General features: G+C 35.4%; 1 protein-coding gene across 6 annotated transcripts in view; it reads left to right on the forward strand.

Annotated features, from left to right (window-relative positions):
* EPHA7 (EPH receptor A7) overlaps nucleotides 1–24,956 on the forward strand; it is a 168,934-nt gene that overhangs the window by 102,835 nt on the left and 41,143 nt on the right. For all 6 annotated transcript variants that reach the window (XM_075707195.1, XM_075707190.1, XM_075707194.1 and 3 more), the window contains exon 6: nucleotides 22,176–22,300. In XM_075707195.1, the coding sequence (XP_075563310.1) occupies nucleotides 22,176–22,300 (125 nt within the window). The remainder of the gene's footprint in view (nucleotides 1–22,175; nucleotides 22,301–24,956) is intronic.

Here is a 24,956-nt window from a genome sequence, read left to right on the forward strand (position 1 = left end):
TATGACATATATATATATGCATATGTATTTGAACCACACCAGCAGCAAAATAACCAAGAATAGTGAGTTGAAATTTTGGCAAAGAAATAGCTATTATTGATTTTTTTTTTTAAATATTGTGATGAAATTCAGTTTTGATCTGGCATAAGCACAAGTCTTTGGACAGTACACATTTTGCATGCACCTTTTATGGAGGTATGACTTATTGAGTTTTATGTAGATGTTCATGAACATTCATGTTGATGAATTCTGGCAAACACAGGATAATGGAAATTTTTAAATATTGCACATATGTTACCATGCCCTTTATATTGTTTATATAATATTAAACACACTTGAGGAGCTACTGGAAACAATCATTACTGTAAAATTAAAATATTTATTCCATTGCTATTGCCATTACCATGTACTACTAGTAATATCGCTGTCCGGATATACCACTGGCATTATTGATTATTAAAGGTAGAATAAGAAGGGAATTCTGCCAGTCCATTATAAATATTCAGAGAAATGGAATATGAATTCTCGTAGCGTACTTGTGGTATACAGTTTTGGAAAGCATGCTTTTATTGGAACTAGCTTTAAATTATTTTTTTATCCCATTTGCTGCTCCATTTTTATATTTTTCTAGATATTTTTATACTTTTTCTGCTTGTGATGCATCTTTTCCTGGCTTATTGTTCAAAGAATTTTTAGTCCAAAATCTGTGATAAGACCTGTTACACTGAACATTATTTGTGATGTCACAAATCAACTTTATGATTTTTCTGCAGGACTGAGTCCTGCTAACCAAGATGGAAATAGATGTAGCCTATCTTGATTCATACAGCTATTTCTGATAAAGGAAGAGAATGGCAAGGAGTGATGTATAAAGCAAGGAAAAGTAGACATAATTCTGTTATTTTTCTGCTATGAATGTGCCTTATTAAATCTGTGGAATCACTGGATTTTTCAGTTTATTTTTGGAAGTATACTTAAAATTATCCCTCATCTGCAGAGCCATATAAAACTTTGCTACCAAACTAGCTGAAAGACAGTGTCATTATCAGGGTTTTTTTTTGCATACTGTTTTTTCTTTTCTTTTCTTTGAGAATAGTGTTGAAAGGCTCCCATCAGACTTCAGACTGACTACATTAGTCATTAGATACACATATAAAAATGCGTTCTCTAACCCAAAAAGCTTTTACTCTGAGTAACAATGGCATGCTTTGCCAAGGACAAGGTGAAATGCTAATGTCCTGTTTACCACTCATTCCAACGTACTGCATGGTGAAGTAGACAAATGGCCTTACTCTGAAGGACAGCTTTATGATTCTAATTTCTGGAACTTCCTGAGTAATTAGGACATGCTCATTTATTATGCCAATTTACAATGATTCTGTCTGGAAAACAATACGGATTCTTCAAATTTCTTTCCACCATTTTAGATGAAAATCTTTATCTGCTGGTTCAACACAGATTTCCCATGTCTTCTTTCCTAAATCTCTGCCATAGACAATTTTTTTATTAGGCATGACAGAGAAAACATTACACAGCTGTTGAACTTTAGATTAGGAAAAGCAGTCAAAAGTTAGTTGAGTGTCTGCAGGTTTATTTGAGGTGGATTTGATGTATGTCTTATGTGAAATTTCTGTGACTTGGAAAAGTTTAATCCAGCACATTTTTGTCATCTAGAGTTGTTAAAATATCACTTCTCTGGAAGAGTGATGAAGTACACATTTAACCAGACTTCAGGTTAAAAACCTTACAGTAAAACCCAGCCAAATATATTTGTGCTTTCAAAACAAGCCATTATGCTAGTCATTTTTGTTTGTTGTGTTTTTTTAAAGAAAAAGTTGGGATATTAGAAATAATTCTAATATCAAAATAGTAGAAATAATTACCAGGGGAATATTCTTATGACAATGAGAACTTTGTTGAAAACAGATATATTGCAAAGGATTGAATGGTATTCTTGCTTTTTTTTTTTTTTTTTTTTGGGGGGGGGGCAGGCAGGCAGACACAGGAGCTAAACGCAAATAAATAAGTAAGTAAATAAAACAAAGAAATAAAGAAATTATTAATAGAGATTTTTGTCAATGTATTTGTAACTAGGTTATTCATTATAGTATTTTAAAGATATATTATTCATTACATATATTATATATGCATTATATATTCCAAGTTATAGAGACAATAATATAATATACATTAGAATAAATATTCATTGCTATATGATTATCTTCTATAGTGCTGATTTTTCAATCTTAGTATTATAAATAATTTGACTTATATTAGTGCAGAATTTTCTTTTCAAAGAATACCCTAGTGTTTCAATTTATACATATGTAACAGGTGTGTGCCTTATTAACCAGACACGCTGAGTTACTTCTAAAGAGGTTAAAGTTATATTACTGTGGGTTTTTAAAATTTTTATTCATATTGTAATGAAGAAAAACAAATCTTACGTGTAGCATCAGGACATGTGAACTTAAATTCTAGTCTGAATTAGTCATTCAAGTCAGTTGTATAACAGGGGGCTTAATTTTGTTCACTGTGCAGAAAAGCAAAACAATTTACAGATTTAATACATAAATAGAAATTAAGTTCTAGCATTCTCTGGCACCCTACTGATTCGTGCTAGCTATAAAACTAACCTTATATCCCCATGGCAAAGGTCTATATTAAAAAAAAAAAAAGAGCAGAAATAGTATCCCTTAAGTTGTCACTTTTAAACTAAAATGATGGTAGCCACTTTTTATTCTGCCTCGGAAAGTTTTTTCTGTATCAGGTGGCCAGATCTCAAGAGCAAGATTCATTTTTGGTAATACAGAGAGTTGTAATGACTGTAACTAAGGGGAGGTATTTCATACCCAGCTGTGATATGGAAGTGTCAGGGCATCTCACCCACCCACTCGCTGACTCCTGAGGTACTCCAGCTCCTCAGGCTCAGTGTCCACTCGCCCTTTCCTTTGCAGAGCAATTCTCATAGGCAGTGCTAGTAGTTGCTAAAACATGTCGTAAGTTTTCTCCGCAATGCAGGACTTGTAGTGATTTTGCTATGAGTTGGCTTTAACCTGCAAAAGGAAGTAGGAAGACTACATGGGTGTAATTAACAAGTAAAAACCGGGCACTTAATATTCAGCATTGTGGAAGCTAAAATCATACAAGCAGAAAATGTCAGAACGACATTTCCGAGACAGCTTCCTTTGAGTGGCAGAAGCATTTTCTCCTCGAGCTGTGGCCAAGCGCTAGATATACAGAGGAGAAACCTATTTGGAAGAGAGATACAGCAAGCTCACTATCTTGTGTTCCTGCATTTTGTTAGCATATATCGCTAGAATGATGTTTACACTTGAACAGCCCGGGCTTTTAGCAGGAACAGCACTGTGAATTGAGTGCCCTGAATTCTCCTCTCAGCTTGTTTTAGAAAGGGATGCCACCATTTCCACACTTAAGAATGAAGGACTAAGGAAATAAAAAAAATTGAGAAGGTAAACGCTGTTAATTCCAGTCTGAAATATTTTTTTGTTAGGCTGTTGTGGAGTGTTTTGTTTTGCTTTGTTTTATCCCATGTGCTAGCTTTGCTGACATTTGTGGCAAGCTTTGGCCAACTGAGATTGGAATTGCACAGTAGATCATATTTTGATTAAAAACCTGCTTTTCTGGACTCCCCTGGGACAATATATCTGTATAAGTTCAGTCACATACACTTTCTAGATAAGGACTCAGGCCTAGTTTTAATCCTTTTCAGTTTAACACTGAACCAGAAGTCTGTATGCTAGTGATAAAGTTTAGGTTTTTTTTTTTAAACTCTCCTAAATCCAACAGCAAGACATAGGCATGTTAGATCAGAATGTGTCTTTACTCTAAGGAGTCTTGTAGAATGTATTTTTAACTTTGGTGTGCCACTTAGTGCCTAAAATTGCATGATGATGAACCTGGGTCTTCTGTCACTGTTAGAGAATGAGGCACCCAGACACCTTCCACTCACTGGTGCAGATGCTGGTGCTTAAGGTACTTCAGTTCCTCAGCTCCATTTTAGATGGAAATCTATAACATAACCTGTATTGCAAAACTCAGGCTTGCCTTTACATGGGCATACTACTTTTTTTTTTTTTTTTTTTTTTTTGTCACGGAAACATAACGTAGTGATTCATTTTATTATCAGCATCACTTTGATGGATTTTGTATGTTTGTTTGTTTCCTGATATTTATTTTTTTGGTGGGTTTGGGGATGACAATTATCCCAGCAAATTCAGTTCACTATTTCTCATGAATAAAAGAATGTTAAAATGAAAACTTACAGTATTTTCCCAAGAATATCTCTATGTATAATCAGAGATCTGTATCTAGCTCAAGAAAGAATAATATTCTCTCAGGATACAAAGATTCATTAATTGGCAAAAATCAATGTCCTGGCAATATAAAAGTCCAACAGCATTTATAAACATGCTGCCATTGCCTCAATAAAGATGTGATAATTAGAGGGTCATCAGTTTAATACTTTTTTGTTTTGTTTATGTCATTAATGCACAAGTCATTTGTAGTATTGATTGTTTCTGGTGAGCATAATTATTTAACTGGTGAGCAGTTAAAACAAAGCAGGTGTATTAGCTTCTATTCACGGCTGATGTTGCAATGAATCAGATAGGCCAGAAAATAAATAAAGCAACCAAACAAAAAAGTGCTAGGTGATATGTCTTGAATGAAAGCCCATAGCCCAGCCTTCATTGTGCAGAGAGTTTGAGTTAAAAAGCCATATTGTGATAGATACATAGGTGAGGTTGTTGTTTACCTCAGGGCTGTGAAAGAATGCAAACAGTACAATAAACTTAGAAAGTTAAAAAGAAAGATGGAAACACCAAGTCAGTAAATAAAAGTATATGTCTAAGAGAGAAATAGTTTTACAGAGTGCATTAAATAAACCATTGTTAAGGCCAGCAATTTCCAAAGAACTAATGGGAAAAAAAAATCTTTTGAGAATTTGGAAAAAAGTGAAAAAAGACACATAAGTTTTATTTAGAAGAAAACCGTGTTTGAATACTATGACAAAAAGTCATGAAGAAAAAGAATGAGGACAAAAATTAATTTCATTAAGATCTCTGTTTTATTCTAGTAATTTAATTTTCTTTTCTTCTATTAAAAAAAAAAAATCTGTGATTTAACACAAGGCTTGATGATTCCAGTGATTAAAAGACATGATTTGTTTTTCTAGCCCTTGGCAGCATTCTGCTCTTGGGGCCTCTCTCTCAAGTGGTACACACCATCTACCTTCCAGTCCCTTGGGGGATACAGGCTAGTAGTATAGATGTTATCTACTGGCTAGATTTAGGTCATTGTGCAAAAAATGAGAGGGATGGAGAGTCATACTGTGTCCTATTTATTATTTTAACTTGAATTCACCATTTACAATTAAAAGGATGAAAGATGATCATAGGATGTAAAAAAGCCCAATTTGGACAATCTCTATTCAAACATAGTTGTCTCTTAAATGAGACACTCAACACCAGTACATCCCTGTTTTACTTACGTAACTTTTAATCCTTTTCTTCATCTGCCATGGGCAAAGATGACAGAAAAGTCTTCTGTAGTAAGATTTTCTGTACTAAAAACTTAGTTAGGTAAGTTTCAGTTAAGTTACAGTTAAGTAAAAGTTTTCTGTAGTAATATTAGAGGAGACCTAGAAGTATAATTTCCTGAGATTGCTCTAAATTCTGTGTAAATTTGGGTCACCTCTCATACCCATCCTTCAAGTGGCTTGGTATAGCCTTCCTTACAATGACTCTATTTTGCTATATTTAAGAAGTTTGTCTTTTCCATGCTCTTTGATTCTTCTACAGTAGTGTCCTTGTTTCAGCTGGGATAGAGTTAATTTTCTTCCTAGTAACAGGCACAGTGCTGTGTTTTGGATTTAGTAGGAGAATAATGTTGATAACACACTGATGGTTTAGTTGCTGCTAGGTAGTACTGACACTAGTCAAGGACTTTTCAGCTTCCCATGCTCTGCCAGGTGCACAAGAAACTGGGAGGGGGCACAGCCAGAATAGTTGATCCAAACCGACCAAAGGGCTATTCCATACCATATGGCATCATGCTCAGTATATAAACTGGGGGGGGTTGGCTGGGGAGCAGTGATCACTGCTCGGGAACTGTCTGGGTATTGGTCGGAGAGTGGTGAGCAATTGCATTGTGCATCACTTGCTTTGTATATTATCATTATTATTATTATATTGTTATTATTATTATCATTACTATTTTACTTTATTTCAATTATTAAACTGTTCTTACCTCAACCCAGGAGTGTTTCTCACTCTTACTCCTCCGATTCTCTCCCCCATCCCACCGGGCCAGAGTGAGCGAGCGGCTGCGTGGTGCTTAGTTGCTGGCTGGGGCTAAACCACAACAAGTAGAGACACAGAAAATCTTTGTCCTCATTTCATATTGCAAATTCTGTGAAATTTGGGCTTCATTAAGCTCTACCATTTTGTTATTCAATCTCCACAACTTTATTTTAAATCTTTGAGTGCATTTAAGTGCATGAAACATAATATAAATGATAGGTGAGTTAATACTAGAAACACTTTGTCATTATTTTTACTTTTTAATTTAGACAAAACAAGAGAAGGTGAAATGAAGACAGGAAGACTATAGAGAAGAAAATTCAGATCAGTTGTCTTATCGGTAAATAATAGGAAAGAGATAGTAGGATAACAGATACATAAGAGGAAGGCTGACCTTTCTTCTTCTCATCTGCATTACTTTGGAAAGAAAAAGAGAGGCTTTCCTGTTTCAGCAATTTCCATTCAGAAAAGACTGTGCCTCTATCCAGGAAAAGTTGATGCAGGCCAGTGGATCTGAATCTACCTCATAAATTTGCTTCTCAAATGAAATTATTCTCTTCCAAAGTCCTGATTCCTGGCAAAGGGAATTTGCTGTGGAGACAAAGGAAAGAAGGGAGACTTACTCTCAGTCCCAGAATGACTGGGGCAAAGGATGCTGTTTAAGCAAAAATAGCATTCCTGCAAATCTGCCACTGTCTGGATAACCAGTGACAATCTGGAAATCTATATCTAGAGCAAATGGTAACACTGTTGATCCATCTTTCACTCTGCTGATTAATAGCCGAATTAAGAGAATAGTGTATTCCATTTGTTATAACCTGAGTGTTGCAGTGCCATGTTACAAAGTGCCAGTGGTTAGACTATTCTTCATTTCAGCTTAAAAATAATACCACTGGATTTTTAAAAACATTAAGTGCTCCTGTCACCATTTTATTTTTATTTGTATTTTCTGCCTTTGAGCTTTATTCTTTTAGGTGTACCATTAAAAATTAGTCACCTGTTAAAGTGCTGAAGGCTTTAGGTACCTAGATGATTCTTTGAAAAGAACCAAAGAACACCTGCAATGTCTTAAGGTAATAACCGTCAAACTGTCAGAGACAAAAGTAACAAGCAAAAATATTTGCAACAAAAGAAAGAAGACAGCCGTTGGAAAGGGAAGCAAAATATAAAGCAGGTTGTAAAAGCAGTTAATGCTAAACATGTGACGTTTATGCCAATAAAATGAGTCGGATAGATATGCTTCAAGTGAAATACTGTATTTTGAGCTGCCTAATGTCACCAGCGCCTGCAGGGACAGTTTGCTAACTCTCCATGAACACACAGCCAGCTCTTCAAAGTAATTTTCATTATGCAACAGTGGAGCTTTAAAGACATCCTCCCTTATTGATCTTGGTTTTGCATGATTCAACTTGTTAAGAACAAGATAAAGTTCCTCTGATAATCATTGATATTCTATAGGTAAGGAGAATTTCTTTAGTCTAACATTTTTATTGTCATTGTTTGTATCTATGCAGACAGCTTAACCTGCTGTGAGACTCTGGTAAGTCGTTAAAATGGCTTTTTTTTTTTTTTTTTTAACAGTTAAGCTTCCTTTAAACTCTAGCCAACTGCTTGCATTCCTGACCTTCTGGAAGTACTGAGCCAATACTCAAGAACAGTCATGGCACTTCACTTGCTGTTATACAGTCAGGCCCAGGACGGAATTTTTGCAGATTTTGCTTTCTTCATGTTAAAGTCAATGAGGCAGATGCAGGCATCTGATTTCTCAGAAAGAAAGCACTGATTGAAAATCCCCACACCCTTCCCTTCCCTTCCCTTCCCTTCCCTTCCCTTCCCTTCCCTTCCCTTCCCTTCCCTTCCCTTCCCTTCCCTTCCCTTCCCTTCCCTTCCCTTCCCTTCCCTTCCCTTCCCTTCCCTTCCCTTCCCTTCCCTTCCCTTCCCTTCCCTTCCCTTCCCTTCCCTTCCCTTCCCTTCCCTTCCCTTCCCTTCCCTTCCCTTCCCTTCCCTTCCCTTCCCCCCCTTTTTGTGCCATATTCCCTGAGCTATGGACTAGTATGAAAACTAAAGGAAAGGAGCAAATAGTTTAAGTTCACACTAATTGAATCCATCTCATGCAAAAATTCTGCATATTTTGATTTTCTTTCTTGGTTTGTGTTTTTTTAGGGGGGTGGGAGCGTTGAGACCTAGCTTGTTATTAAATGTATATACATATAGAAATGTATTCTAAGTATTTTAAAATGCCATTTTGATGATGTCTTTTATTTTTTAAAATTCTTTTGCCAGCAGCTTACCACAGAGTTGAAAAGGGGAGGAGAAGTAGATACTTGACACTAGAGTATGTAATCTGGATAGACTGGCTGTACAGTAAAATGTAGGGTTTAAGCACAATTTTGGGTCATCCTGTAACTTCAGTCCAAGCTTGGTCACTTAAGACACATATGTGGCTGTTGTGCTGTAGGTCACTTGGCTAGCTGTTTGCATGTTATACCTCACAAACCTGCATTAGCCACAATCCTAATTTATCATGTATATCTACGTATCTTTTATGTAAGTGTGTTTGATAAAATACAATCTTGTGGAAATTAATTGCAGAAACTCAAAAGTCTGTTTGTATCTTGAGGGTGAGAGTGGTTTCTAGGGATCCTGGAGAAAAGTTAATGACTGCAGCAGAAAGGTGGGTGGGTGGTATCGACACAAATTTTAAGCTCCGAGTAAGCCAGACCCCTTAAAGGACATGCTTTGTTTACCTCTTGAAGAGTGGCAGATGCTTCCAAGGTCTCTCAGAAGGAAGTCCTGCCTCCCTATCTGGGTGCCTGAGCTGCACCATATAGGATGTCTCTCTGGAGGCCTCTTAGCGCAGCCCTTTTCCTTGATGAGATTTCTTCTTGGGAGAGTTTTTCATTAGGCATCTACTGCGTAGACTCAAGAGTTTAAATTAGGGAGGCTAGTTCCCAGCTATGGGTAATAAATTGATAGAAATACCAGAAATTACCATCTCGGTATTTCTATCACAGAAAACAACATAATAATGATAATAAAATAATTTAAAAATCCCCAAACCCTACAAAAGATGTAGCATGAAAAAAACAGTCCTACCAGTCAAGTAATGTAGGTTCCATCTCAGGACACACCTAGAGCAACAAAATCTAACTTAAAGGCCCACCTAAGGCTTGCTTACCATAAGATCTAAATGACCAGCAGGATCTCTTTCTCCACTAACCGAAAGGCTCTTAAGGAGGCTAGACTTGTATTTTAATATCTCAGGTGCAAAATTAGATGGGATCAGTCCAGGCAGGTATTGCACACTTGGGGAAAAGGTGAAATTTGTCTTCAGGTAAGGAGAATTGTATTTATTGATAAATTGTACGCTACCTTAAACATTGCAACATATGCAGCCGGTATGTAGTAAATGTTCTTTTAATAAAGATAAGCCTGTTGGGTGCTCCACTCCTAAAATCAGTTTGAAATCATGTTCGTTTGAACGTATCTATCCTATTTAATCTTCACACATACTGCATGTATGAAGAAGCTCTGATTGGTTCCTGTGGGTTACAAATGTTATAAAAAAAGTGCCATGAGTCTTTACATTATCTGACTTTATATATGTCTTTCATAAACCTTTACCTTAGTTTGGATTAGAGAAATTACAAGGTTAAAAAAAGAAAACCCCTTCAAGTAGAGATTTAAAGTAAGATATGCCCTTATCATTGCCAGGTTGGCTAATCAGAACAAAGGGGGATTTTTTTTTTCTTTTTTTTATTATCCCTTTTTTTTATTATCCCTGAGCATGTGTTCAGTACAGCTTTGGTTAAGTAACCTCTCTACTCTTCCACCTTTTTCTGTGGGGCTCATGTAAAGAGCTACAGAAACTCATGTATAGGTAAAGAGGAGATTGAGTATTTTCATCATTGAATGGTCACGAGAGGAGTTTCTAAGTGTTTTAGCATAGCTATTTTCTAAGGCAGGATTTTTACATGCACATTTAAGGGAAAGTAATGAACATTCAGTGTATTTATTATCATGGGAAATTCCAGTACCAATAATTTATTTTTTTCATTTCATAGAGTATGCAGTGCTGAGACCATATATATTAAGGAAACAAGCTATAGATGTTCATGATTCTGATGTATATCCATCTTAGTATGTGTATTATAATATATTCATGAGTATAAATAATTACACTGGAGCTTTTTCAAATTAATAAGGCAATAGACTGACATTCAGAGGATATAGTCCTATTTCTGTTTCTGTTTACATACTCTGCAACCTTGCACATTCTGGTATTCAGTACACTATTGGTCTAAATGATGTCATATTGTTTGGCTAATCTAAATATGAACAATATTGTACACTGTGCTCGCTCATGTAAATTGAGTTGCTCGTCTGGTGATGTGCTTTGGAATCACTAGATTTAAGTCTTTTGATGGTGGTGGTGAATACAACTTTTGCACTATGTACACATGTAGGTAGCAATAATTTCTACTGTAGACTTGGAGTCTCTCATAGAAAAATAGTAATCTGAAAAATGGTCTATACATTCTGTGTAGGAAAACAGTAATTTTCTTTAAAACACAGGATAGTGTTGTGGTTATGACTCAAGTTTAATTTCTTTCGTGACATTCCAGTTTTACTGTGTTTTTGCTGTATCCTTTACAACCTGGAAGGACTCGTAAGATGTATAGACACCATTTTTTCCACACTTTTATGTAACAGGACAGCATGTGTTCCATGCAGTCTGAAAGAGAGATCAACCTTGCACTCTCCCAGTACCTTCATTATGAGTGAGAGAATGGAGAATCAGATCTAAAGTTTATTATTTAGGATAAACAGAACCATAATGAACTATTCAAGGGTGCTTGTGCAATTTTGCTTATTTTTCCAATATATTGAGTAATTCTGCAGTAAAACAGAACCAGCTTTGTATCTTGTTTTTTAAGTTTAACCTTTCTGGCTAAACATTGCATGGTTTTCTGTTACTGCAAAGAGCTCCATTTTCATCTCCTTCATCCTGGATAGCGATTAAAATTCAACATCCAGGATGAAAGAGTCGGTGCAGTCAGTACTTATTCACAACATTAAAAATTGACAGAGAATCAGTCTCAGAAGCTGTTGTTCTGGTTTCGTTGTTTGGTGGGGTTTTTTTTCTTATAAAAATGTTAGTTCACACTTCAATTCTACTTAGGAATATTTTCAGCATTAAATTGATTCCCTACAATTGTGAAGTTAGAGTCATGTAAGTGGCTACAGTATTTAGCTAGCAGCTTGCTAAAATACCTCTAAGCTCATCAAGAATTAGACTTATACTATTATATGTAGAAACCTGGATTCTACAAGATTTGCATGAGAGGTAAGTCAGAGCAGACTCCACACTAATTACCTTAAGGTGCTTTAAAGATCAAGGAATACACCTCCTTAAATTCATAGGGAAAATTTAGGAGATTGGAAGAAATCTAGATAGTGTCTGAGGAAAATGGGGTCTACCTCACCTAAAAAGTATGTAAAGGTTACGTGTCAGGTTTATTTGGTGCACCAGGTCATCTGTTTCTCCTAAAATCAGTGCCTAAATGCACTATGTAGTCAGTGGAGAAAGTTTTTCAAAGGCCTTAAAATGAAGATGTTTTCAAATTTATGGGTCTCAGTTTAAACAGGCAGGATCTCTTTCTGGATCTTTCCAATGCACTTACCTCTCTATCACAGGGAGCAAAACTATTTGGGGGAACTTAAGCACTTAATTTAGGAGAGCTGTATGCACCCAGGTACCTAAGTTAGGTTGTCTGTATCCCTTCCAGAACTATTTCTGAAATAAAAAAGTAAAAACCTACCTCTGTGAAATTGGCAAAGCAATTTTAATCTTTTTGTTTTAAAAAAAAATATAACTAATTAATGATGTAGCTACGTTGCATGATCAGCTGTGGTAATTACATTTTTAATTACTTTACCCTTAGGACCTGATTCTGATCTTATTTCCATTGGTATAAAGCAAGGATAACTTAGATAAAATCAGTGCAGCTAAACTAAAATATAATTGATGAGAGGTCAGAATTGGGCCCTAAATGATATGCTAAAAGTGGAGCTAATCAGAAAGCTAAATGGGTTTATAATTTGTGCAATTGACATTTTAGTAATCTAAATCTCCAAAAAGTTAACCTTTGGATACAGAACTTGGGTTTCCCTTAGAGCCTCATAGCATTCAGGGAAGTGAAGTCACTAGAAAGTCTGTAAAAAGATGATGATTCTGTACAGCTTTTAAAACCATGTAGTAAATTCTTTCATTAAGTGATGGATGTATTTCTAGTTTAATATGTTTCTGCATCAGACAAGTCTTTGTGCAAGGTTTTCTGGTGAGCTGGCGCTGGAGAAGCATTGAACCATAGCACAGTCTCAAATAACAAAAAAATCCCCCCAAATCTAAGGTTATTTTAAGCAATAGAGAGATTTAGGAACCGATGTCTACTCAAAGTCAAGAATATTTAAGGTCTTTTGGAAATTATGTTTAGAGTTTACTGTTTGTGTAATAGATGGTAAGGATACATTTTTTAAAAGTCATGCCAATATACCCTATATAGTTGCATAAGTCCTAGAAATGTGTTATTCGTGTTACAAATTTTAATATTATTGGTTGCAAAAACCAGAACATGTAAACAAACTGAAGATATTTTCATACAAATCTTGTGTATTTTATTATTAAGAAAAATATGTGCATTATCTCTAATTATTGCTGTTTAATAGGCAGGTGTTAATTTATGTTGTATATTCAAATCAATCAACTAGATTCACTTTATAAAATATGTTCCCCCTAAGATAATGGGTTTTCTTTTTGTTTTTGCATGACAGTATTTTTTAGCAGCTCATGCATACTCCCGAAATTATTTAATTTGGGACAATCAGCATTGTATCAAATGGATTTTTTCTCAGTTATTGGAATGTACATGGGGTTTTTTTATACTTCAAGGGAAATTTTGAATAATGTGTTTGTGTCAATGGCAGTTCTCCATAGCAGTGACCTCACTCTGGTCAGCAAAACTGCTTCTTCCACAAGCCCTGACCGAGAGAGTCATAGGCTGACTGCTGTGCCTGACCTTCCTCTCATGGCCATGACTTTCACTCCTGTGCATAGCCACTAACTTCAGGCTTGTTACTTCTGATATTTATCACTGTAGCAGAGATTCCCAGACAGATAGATAAATATCTCCTTAAATTCTGGAGATTTAATGCTCTTTGGGAGAAGTAGTACAGGCTCATAACATGAAAAAGAAATGCGAGCTATTTTTGCAAGGAATTCTTCCTGCGTTCCCTGGGAATACCACCCATGCTGCTTTCAGAAATATGCCCATCATTAGCAGTGCCATTATAATGCATTTCACAGGAATTTGGAAGGCTGGAACAGAAGTTGTACACATTTTAGGAATGTTAGTAGAGTAATATTTTTTCCCCACTGAACAATTATGTCTTTGAAAGCGTCAGTTTGATCAAACCTCTGGCACAGTGATAATTATTGTTTTGTGCTGACATCTTTATAGAATATTTATATGCTTTTCTGCTAATATTTGATCAACTGTTTTTATTTTTTTGGCATGGCACTTTGCTTCCACATTTTTGTTGGCTATATCTGAAACAAAATGCTTTGTTATGGGGTTGGAATTCATTCAATTGTGTCTTGGACATCCTACACTAAATAAACATAATTGTACTAGTCCGTAGGCCTCCAAAGCCACAGTTCTAATCACCTCATATCCTCCAGCAAAAGCAACTTTTGCTTTTAGACGAGTCAAACTAGGGTGGCAATATTAGCTATACAGTAGCAATGAGAATGTATTAAGGGTTTTTTTGGTTTGTTTTGTGGTTTGTTTTTTTTTTTTTTCCCCATGAGTAGCATCCTTGAAGCTGATTTTTTTTTGTGACTGAATAGATGACAGCATGAAATTCAATTACAGCAAACAGTCTCAGTCATTACACCTGTCTGCTTCCAGAGGAAAGTATTTGTAAATTGTGCTTTATCCTTCCGTTCCCTAAAACCTGTGTCTGTAATTGACACTTGCCAGCAGAGATGACATGAGACAAAAGGAAAACATAATGTGTCTGAGTAGCCCACCAGGGAAAAGAGTATCCTCATATTTGGGAGTTTTGTGGTGGTTTGTTTTCTTTAATGAAAAATAATACCTGTGTGCCAAGGATTTACTGCAAGGCTGGTGGCAGATGTTTCTGCTAAAAATAAAAAAAAGTTATGAAAGATGAATCACAAAAGAAGGCAGGACAAAAGAAAAATCTAATTAACATAGAAACATTTCTTCTGCAAAGGAAAACAAATGCTTCAGGAGAACAACCCCCCCTCTCTGTTATATGTAAGGCTGGTTTGTTGCTCTAACACATTTGTAAGAATCAGGTTTGTGCCTAACATGTCAAAACTTATTCACAAAGCAAGAGTTGTGGATACCTTGGGAGTCGATGCTGTCACTTGTTACGCAACTCAGCATCGGTTCAGCACTGATTGATGCCCAAGTCGCTAGTTTTGGAAGAAATGGGATACAGACATGACAATTATATTTGTACCAAATGTCAGGCAGGAGAAACAGGGGACTTCATAGTATGGGTCTAGATGTAGACTCTGACCAGAAAAAAACGCAAAACATGTGTCCTGGTTTCGGCGGCTAAACCACGACAACATGATAGACAAACTGTCTTTCTAAACTGTTTCATTTCTTTCTGGTAAGTTCTTTTTCTTTCTTTTTAATGGTTTCCTTCCCCAGAATTTTGCCAGAATAGGCAGCATATAAAACTGATCCAGCTGGTGAGTTTTGAGCTTGTTGAAGGAATTACTAAACTATTAACTATTTTACATGCATCAGATATATAAAAGATATGGAAATTAGTAAATCTCTACATATTTTTGTAAGAATGCTATCTGAGCATAAGCTTTCTTAGAACTCCCCTAATAATAATAGGGGAGATCAGAATGTATTTATTGTTTTTCCTCAATGTTTTACCTACTTACATTTATTAATTGATTCACAAAAATACTCAGGTAATTACTGCTTCTGTTCCGCTCTGTAAATCAGCAGGTATTTTGAGAGTTTCTCAAGCACAAAAGCAATGGCAAAAAATGTAATGGAATAATGCAGTTAAGTATTACTTGTCTACATTGCCTGTTACCATATACTCAGGACATCCCCAAGTGGCCCAAAGAGCTATGTGTGCCTCTGCTCATGGCTTGCAGAGCATTGTAAGCATACTGTGTTATATTTATGAGCCGGAAAGTAAAGTGTGTCAGAGAGGAAGTTAAAATGGCTTCTCTGTAGGATATTGTTAGTGTAAAATATCTGATTTATTTGGGTCTCTTTTTGAATGCTGCAGCTTGTAAACACAGTGGGGAATTTCTCTGTCATTGATCTAAAGCAATGGGTACTAATGGCATAATACAGTGGTACTCAATAACCTTTTATCATGGGCTGCTTTGTCATGTGGAGACTTAACTGAGGGGAGAGAAATACACTGTAACAAAAAAGAAAGTCTTATGAATTTCCCTCTATCCATTTAATAATGTTCAGTTTAAGAGATATCATATTATTTTCTGGGTTTGTTTTGGTTTTGGTTTTTTTTTTTCATGAACTATCATACAAAATAATATGAAAATTATTGTACATATTAGGGTAAACATGAAGAGAAATGTAGACACTTTTTACCAAGAATTCAAAGGACAAGCTGTGACAGATCTCTATCATGGCTTGAGTAGCACTGTCATATTATGGTGCTCTAAATTCTCACCGCCCTCCCCCCCAAAGCCTTTGTATATTTATGGGAAACAGAATAAACAAATAAGGGAAATATCTACACAGTAAAGTCTTGAAATTCGCCCAGTGCCTGCAAACCCTTGTCAAGGTACTTGCTTCAGACCAGCATAAAAGCCACTGTGGTGCCACATACTGACCCCAGGTCCCTGACAGCAGTAGCTGCAATTCCTCAAGGTATATAGTCCGTTTGCCTACCACTCTTACTTAGTAATTTTGGAAATTTTGATGCCTGTTTCCCTTCAGAGCAAACCAGAGCATGGTGAAAGGCCAGGTTATGACTTCATTTACACGCGTGCTCTTGGGAGCACATTAGTACTCAAGCCAGTGTGGAAGGGTGCCATTTGGGTAATCTTGGTGCAGGTTTGTTAATAGAGTATAGGGAGTCTTGTATTGTCTTCCTGAACAACCATTTAAGAGCTAACAACAGTATAATCTTCTGCTACTATTTTTATATATATATATATAAAAATATAAATATATATATATATATATATAAACACACAAGTTCATTTTGCATTTGTTTTTGGTAAGACGCCAGATTCCAGTCTCAATTAAAATAGATGTAGAGTCAAAGCAACTCTGTTATCTAAAGATATCTGCCAAGAAAGGAGACAGCGAAGACAATTTAAAAAGAAATAATAAAGTAGGTTATAACTGTTGGGATTCCGATTTCTCAGTTTTTCCATGGTTTGCATCTGTTAGCAATGCCCCCTTCAGACTGAATACTCGAAACACCCCCCAACTGCTGTAGAACATTGTTGCAGAAAAATGGTGTTAATGCTTCATGTAATGTAAAATTTACGTTGGGCCCTAAGATACAGTTTTACAAGGATGTAAAAATTGATCTTTTTGCTGCTGTATGAAAAGCCGGTGGTTTTGAGTGATTGCTGCATGTATTCGCAACATGAAAAGGAAACAGGCCAAAAGCTAAGAGTTTTTGTCCTTCAGGAAGTGCTGTAAGGGTCCCATGCTATGAAAGTGAGAGTGTTACTGTTGATTTCAGTAAGTACAACTCAAAGCTCGGATTGTCTTAAGCACATTATTGCTACTATAAAATAAAGAAATGTAAAAAATAGTTAAGGAAGGCTGATAGCCCATTCATTCATTACTCTTTGTATAGCAAATAGTGAAACTGGGGTTGCAAACATAGATTTGGCAGCATTTATTGATATGGAGTTGGTCCTGCTCTGGGAGCATTTACTCATGTTCATTTGTGAAACTTTCTGCATAAAGTGGGACTGCAGGAGTGAAACCCTTATTTCTGAGGATTTTTAATAGTTTGTTTTATACATAAGAACTACTAAACACCCAGAATGCTGTTTCTAGAGATACTTTTTAAAAGTATCAAATTAAAGGTCTCCATGACTGACGCTGTTGATGGAGTTGAGACACATTCAAGATGCAGAATTTTAAGAAATCTCAGAGAAATGGCTAGGTATGTTTCTTTTGCTGAGTTACCTTTTTTCAATAAAAAAGTGTTACAGTTGATTTTGTGCTAGCAATTGTTGCATTATGCCTAGTTCCTCCTACATGTGAAATCCAGCTTCACATGTTTTCATTTTTCAGTTTTTATTGTTTTGTTTTAGTATTTTATACTTTTTTGTTTTGTTTTTTCCTGATACAAAGTGCAAAAGATTTAATTTTGCATCTGTCTTTGTCTTTTGGAAAGTACACTGTGGATCAAGGGAAATGTTAGGGATGAGAACCAGAGAATAGCTAAGCATAGAGATTAAATGCATGAGCAAGATTATAATATTTTCAGAGGACTCTGCACTAAAAGCAATGCCTTCCAAAACAATCAGTACAGTTTTCTGTACATAGGTATTTGCACATATTAATAATATGCCATATGTTTGGCCTAGCAGTATAGATATAACACATCAGTCTACCAGATGAAATATTCTCTCTGAAGCAGAATATTTCCTTGGAATATCCTGCTCTTTTTGACACCTCAGATTTAACTTTTTCTATAACTTGATCTGAAAATGATGAGCAGCTTGAAATCTATATAACTTGAAGGCTTTATCAGTAAAGCCCAGCAGAGTTATATTTCTCTGTGGCTGTGATGTTGAAACCTGGTGAAAAATCAATTTTTCCTTTTGCTGAATGGTATATTTGAAGCATTTAAAAATGGTGAATGAGTGTGCTGAGGGCCTGTCATTCTTGAAGTAGTTTCTTATGCAGCATGTGTAGGTACATCTGCCTGTTAGTCCTGAGAGGCTGTGTGTGTTTGATGCATGGGACGTTGTGTCAGCAGGAAGGAGAAAAAGAAGAGATGAGGTATATCAGAAAGGAAGTTGATAGCAAATAGTGTTTTGAACACCCTGTATCCCCCAGTGTAATATATTATGGAAATAATGATTCTGACAAGTGATGCTTCTTTGTAACCTGAAGTGATACAGTAGGGATTACGTATGCTCAAGTCACTCAGGATTGGGTACTTAGTTGTCTAGAAATGCTGTAAGAAGTGTCTTCATCATGAACAATTTTGTTATAGATGCAGTGGCAAAAGTGAGATTACTAAAAGAAAAAAATACCTGAAAAAGATTTTTTTATTATTATTATTGTCATTGTTACTATTATTATTATTAATTTAGGTACCAATGGGAAAAAAATGATCTTTTGATTTCTGTTTTTATAGAGTTATCTTTATCTTTTTGGTGATTCAATACCATATTTTGTCTTGTATTTAGGGATGAATTTTATGCTTTAGCTTATTTTCGACCTTGCTCACAGTTGTTTCAAAACCATAAAGAGCTCTTTAATTAATAACAAGGGTAGGCAATGAGAAATGGGCTAAAGGTTTAAAATGAGGTGTCAGGAAGCCAGAACAAATAAAAAATGAACACAAAACAGTCTGTAGGAAAGGCACAGTGATAATACGGAGGAAATTATTATACTAGAATAAAGAACAAAATGCTTCTGACCTGTACACACTCTCATTAAGCACAGATCAAGAAATGCAACCCGAAAGGCAAGACAAAGATGACATATATATCTAGCCTCTAACGTCAATAGATTGGCTTATATGGTTGCTCTAGTTTACAGAGATTTCCTTGCAGTAACAACAGACTGGCGTACCTTGCCAGAGGAGGATACACTGGCTTCAACAGATCTGATGATTCCCTTCTTCCCCCGACAAACATGGGAACACAAAATAAGCTTAAGTAACTTACTGCATTTTGGGAATATCACGTGGTATGGGAATTATATGCAACAATTGTATTCAGAGCTGTGAATGTATACAGTCTGTGGGGTTGGACTTCCTCTTCTTTCTCATGTGGTTCTTCTACCAATGAAAAGTAGCACAATGTTTTTAGTTAGGGGGGAAAAAAGTCAAAACACAACCAAAGAAAACCAAACCCAAAACCAGCTTTTAATCTGACCATTCTTGAATGAGAAGAATATTAATGGACAGGAAATATATTTAAGAGTGCGTTTATTTAAAAGTTTTGAATGCTGTCTTGCATTGTTGATAAATCACTGCGATTTTGTTTTGAATGGAAATTCTTGAAGAATAGAATAAGCCTGTTTGTGGTGTACTTTGTAAAGATGTTAAGTAAGAATCTCACATAGTATATTTCACTTCCACAATTAAACTCTTCCCCCTTCTCTGTTCCTCCTTCTCTGCATTGCCGTTCCTTCCCCAGAGTTAACTAATAGCAGAGGAAGCGAGTTCATTTTGCTTCACTGCTTAAAAAAAATGAATGCTATGACCAATGGAATGAAAAAAATTTGATCAGCTAAAACAAAAGACAGCAAATGTTGCGAACAAACTCGAGTGACCTGGGTAATATAAAATTGTTTCATGATAAGTATGGACATTAACAATTTTGGACATCTAAACACATAAAATTAGCAATTTGAAAACATTTATCTGGATGATATAGAACATTATACAGGAAACATAATGACCTCTCTGAAATTCAGCCAGGATGCTGCAGTACTCATTTAGACAAGGAAGACAACTAGTTAATCACAGCAAAGAAAACTACACAGAGTAAATTAGTTTGCTGCATTCCAGACACTTAGCTACGAAAAAGAATATATTTCACTAATTAGAGAGTGCAAATTCTCTAAGCTTTTAGAAAGAGAATGCAAGAAGGGCAAAAGAGAGAGATCCTGGCTTTGGAATGGAGTGTCAACCCATGGTGTTTGCATGATACAATTTTGTGATTTTTATCAGTTAGGCAGCCTATATTAAGGGGTCTTCAACTTTCATTATATTGATTATATACAACTTAATAGTTCGTAATAAAAATTTTCATGCATGGCTTCAATCCTTAATTTTCATGGACTCTTGGAGCCTCTAATGAAATGTAAATAAATTTAATTTAAAAACCTACATGAATATAATGTTATGACAAAAAAGGCTAGAAGCTTCACAATTAAAATAAGTTAACAATCAGATTTTAAGTTTTTTAGAGGATTATTGTCTGATTGTGCTGTAGGTCTTTTTACTTTATCATAATATTTTTATCCTTAATGCTACAGGACTGAGAATTCTGTATGTTTTATTTCTATGTTCTTTAAATTAATTAAAGGAAAGTGTGTGTGCTAAAGAATATTAAAATAGGAATTATTCTAATTAGACTCAAGGTGAATAGTAAAAGAGAAAGTGAAGTTCACCTGCTTGTTGCATGGGACAAGAATCCTGTTTTATCTGAAGACTGTACATCATTTTACATAGTGAAGGTTTTATATACACTTCTGAAAAAAGGTTGTTCTTTTTTTTACCTAGAAAAATATTTAAAATTTTCAGAATTTTTGTTCAAACAAAATTCAAGTATAGAATCAGTACTAGATTCTATACTTGAAAAGATATAAATAAATTAATCTCTAATTTTCATTTTCTTTCCTGTGCCTGAATCTGCTCTCTAAATATGACCAAGTTCCTGTACACCTACATGTCATTTTGCTTTTAACTGCAAGTCCTCTCTATCTGTGTTTTGCATGAGCAGTATTACACTTTGAATTATTTCCATTGAGTTGAAAGAGAACAAGATCAAGTTCTGCATGCAAAAATTCCAATGCCATTGTTGTTTTTTAAAGAGCTATGGTTTTACAGGACTTTGGTGCTACATTCATATAGGCAGTACGTATGTTTGAGGAAAAGTGTGATGTTGGACCTCCTTTGGAACTACACATCAGCAGAAAATCTGTCATCTTTCTTTTTTGATAAACATGAGATAAGCTGATAAAGGAAGTTACTTTTCAGTGTCTCACATTTTATTACATTATCTCTTAAAAAGAGTCAGTGGCTCTATAAAACTTGTATATTGTTGGGTTTTTTTAATTTCAAAAGGTGCTTGTGTGTGGCTGATGTTTATTAGGAAACTCCATGTGTATGTGTGCAGAGGTGCAAGTGTGCATGTAAGTATATCTGTAGAGTGAGGTGGAAGAAGACAGTGTCCCCTTTATTTCATAAGATCTACTTCTTAAATTTTCTCACACTTTCAAAAAATGCCAAGGCCAAATATAGAAACTTCAGCTCTAAAGAGAGGATGCCCTGGAAAGATTTGAACTAATGAAAAAGAGCGGGTATAGTCTTTTAACAAAGTTGTTTTCATTAGCAAGTCATGAGGTAATCAGATAGTGCAATAGATTGTTTTTTAAGCAGAATTGGAATCAGTTATCTGAGATCAGCCTAAAATGTAATTTTGTTTCTAAAACACTATTTTTCTTTTTATGCGCATTTCAGAAACATATGCAATAAATATTTAGACTCTTAATTTACTACATATCAATATAAAAATCTGCCTTGCTATCTTAATCAGAATTAATTTGCTTAATTGTTAGTCCTAACCCATCAATCTCAGTTTTGCACTAACTTGAACAATGCCACTTTTTGCTGTTTGCACTTTAAATTGATTTCCATTCTAGGTTTATGAACAGTAATACGGTCCTGCTTGAATATTCATTAGCTTTGAATTGTGAGCTATGAAAAGGTGCTTTCTTTTACCTTAATGAAAGTGGCTCAGCATGGGGTGTATCAGTAATGACATTTGATTTTAGGCATCCAAAAAATTCGCTTTTTATTTATTGACACATCTTGTCCAAACAGCTCCCTCGCAAGTTAGTGGAGTAATGAAAGAGAGAGTGCTGCAGAGGAGCGTGGAGCTTTCCTGGCAGGAACCAGAACATCCCAATGGAGTCATTACTGAATATGAAATCAAGTATTATGAGAAAGTAAGTGCTAAGATTATCTATAATGTACAACAATGTGCTGTTTGCTTCATGTTGGCCTGCTGTGTTGTGGAACAATGTTAAAGCCATCAGCTATCAACTATCCTGCCTCTTCAAAGTCACAGTGATTCTGCTCATTTTTAGTAACTAGCTAATCCCTGAAATTATTATTGCTATTATACATCCCATATATTGTATTTTGGTATCCTAAAAATGAAATATCCATTTGAAATCTGCCTCTTTTTCCACTTTTTTTTTTTATTGTTCAGTTGGACTTGGATATTTTACCATGATATTTGTCATTTTCCTGTCTCTTCTACATTGTATATAAAGCTTGTTTCATTTCCTTCTGTGTCACTGTAACTCCAGTCTTGAGACGATATATCAAATACAACTCTTGACTGCATTTGGTAGTTCCTTATGAGCTGGGCCACTTCAACTTGATGTCTGAAAACTTCCAAAACACTTCCTACAGTTTCAGCTGATAAATATTCCTTATTTGTCCCTTTAAAAAGTCCCAGCATTGTGAGATTTATTTTTCACTTGTTCTCTCAACACAATAAGGAATTGGGGCTGCTTTTCAATAGTAGATGAAGTGATCTCTGTTTCTGGTAGAGTGAAATTGCAATGTTATTGAAGTCAGTCGAGTTTTGCCATTCATTTCAGTGTGTCTAGGGCTTCATTCATGATACCTTTGAAGTACTCCAGAATAAAAAACATTCTGACTAGCATATAAGTAGAGCCACATGCAACCATAAGCTGGATGAAAGCAGAGTGAAGGCAGGTCGTGCAGCTACATGTTTGTCATGGGACCCAGACTAAGTGTTGCTCCTCCAGATTGCCTAGGAAATTTACCGTAGCACATAACATATTCCTAATTTTTGTAAAACATTCTGGGAGAAAAAAGAAAGAATTAAAATGCAAAGAAATGAACAAAGGAGCTCCTTTGTGATCACTTGTGAAGACATTTCATCTCTGCAAACAAGGTAATAGTACCTCTATATCAAAAAGAGCATGTCAGCTTACTACGTAACATGGAATTAGGTAAATTCAGACCAGATTGGATCTAATATCAAGTGTCACATCTAATTTTCAGTGTTGCATTACACAAATATACTTATCAAAAGATCTTTATATGATTGGGGAAGGGAATAAAATGTTTATTTGTTGATGTTAACTCCCAGTTTAAGTTGTTCACTTTAATGCCTCTTATAACAAAATTTACCAGATATGTACAGACAGTAAAACTCCTTTTTAAAAATTGTTTAGCTAATTTTAGCAGGTAATTTTTCTTCCTCAAATGTGTGTGCACATACAGACACAAATAATGTCCATACATTAAAAAAAAAAAAAAAAGTTTACATATTTACCAATGGCAAAACTGTTCTCCACACAAAAATACCCTCAGAAACACAAACTACAAACCAAAACACTTGTTTCTTTTTATATGCAGAGTAGTTTCTAATCTGTTAAAATGAAATAAGTAATTTAAATAGTCAGTGGAAAATGACAGAAAAATGCTCAAGATACTAGCCTTTTCATAAAATTATAACTTTTAGAATGTACCTTTTATTATTTTTCTATGTATTCATGTTTCTTTAAATAAGCAGCAGAATTTCATTGCCAGTTTCCTATGTTTGCAAAGACAAGAACTGATGTTAAACTTATTTTGTAATGGAAAGAAACCTACCAGTATTATACTTACTACAGTGAAATCAATAAAAGAGAATAAGAAACTTATCCTATGAATAGTCACAGATAAACTGAACTATATACTTTTAATTCAGTGAGACAATTTTAACACAAATACTTAAATGCATGCCTTCCTTCCTAAATAAAGCAGTTCAGCTTGAAGACTACTTCACAAGCTTCTTGTTCAGAATGAAAGAGGCAGCTTGAGTTTTGTTCCATTAGTTGGGAAAAAAAAAAAAATCTGAAATTTCAGCTCCTTTTAGAGCCAAATTAAATCAAACATTTTTGTGGTTCTGAAATATTCTGATAAGTGTTTTTTCCACGTCTCACTTCTGGCTAGGGCTAGAATGGAAACTGCCTGAAATCTCCCAGGTCAGCCTGTCCTGTGAGATTTCTAGCACAGGTTATATTTGTTTCTTTGTTATTTTGAATGCAAGAACTGTTGGCAATTCAAATAAGCCTCATTTATGCATCAAAACTCAAACTCTGAAATTCCACTGTGGCTTACAGTCCCAAACCTGACTGTTCACTGTTTCCTTACACTTGTTTCTCATCTCTCAAGCATTCCTGTTCTTTCCCCATACCAACGTATATTCCACCATGGTCCTCACTTACAGATGATTTAAACCCTCTTGGAGAAGATATGAAAAATTGTTGCTAGCCGAGCCAGCGGGCGTGCTCAAATGACAGACTGGGCAAGACCCAGGAGAAGCCGTTACTGAATCTCAGAAAAGAAATCATATATGTTGTATTTAACCCTGTATTTCAGCAAAAGCCTTTGCTGCTTTACTGACTGTGAAGGGGAAGGTTCTCCATCATTTTTAGCTGGCGAAGTGCTACTGAAATGAGTTACAGATTTATTCCTTCCCTCTGTATTGGTCTCATTAGTACTGCCTCGTATGGCTCATGCTTCTCTGGTCATGTGGTGAATTCAGATGGTTGGTTAATTCATCTCTCTGCCCTTCAA

The sequence above is a fragment of the Pelecanus crispus genome, chromosome 3, assembly GCF_030463565.1.
Source record: "Pelecanus crispus isolate bPelCri1 chromosome 3, bPelCri1.pri, whole genome shotgun sequence".
In the NCBI taxonomy this organism is placed as follows: Eukaryota; Metazoa; Chordata; class Aves; order Pelecaniformes; family Pelecanidae; genus Pelecanus; species Pelecanus crispus.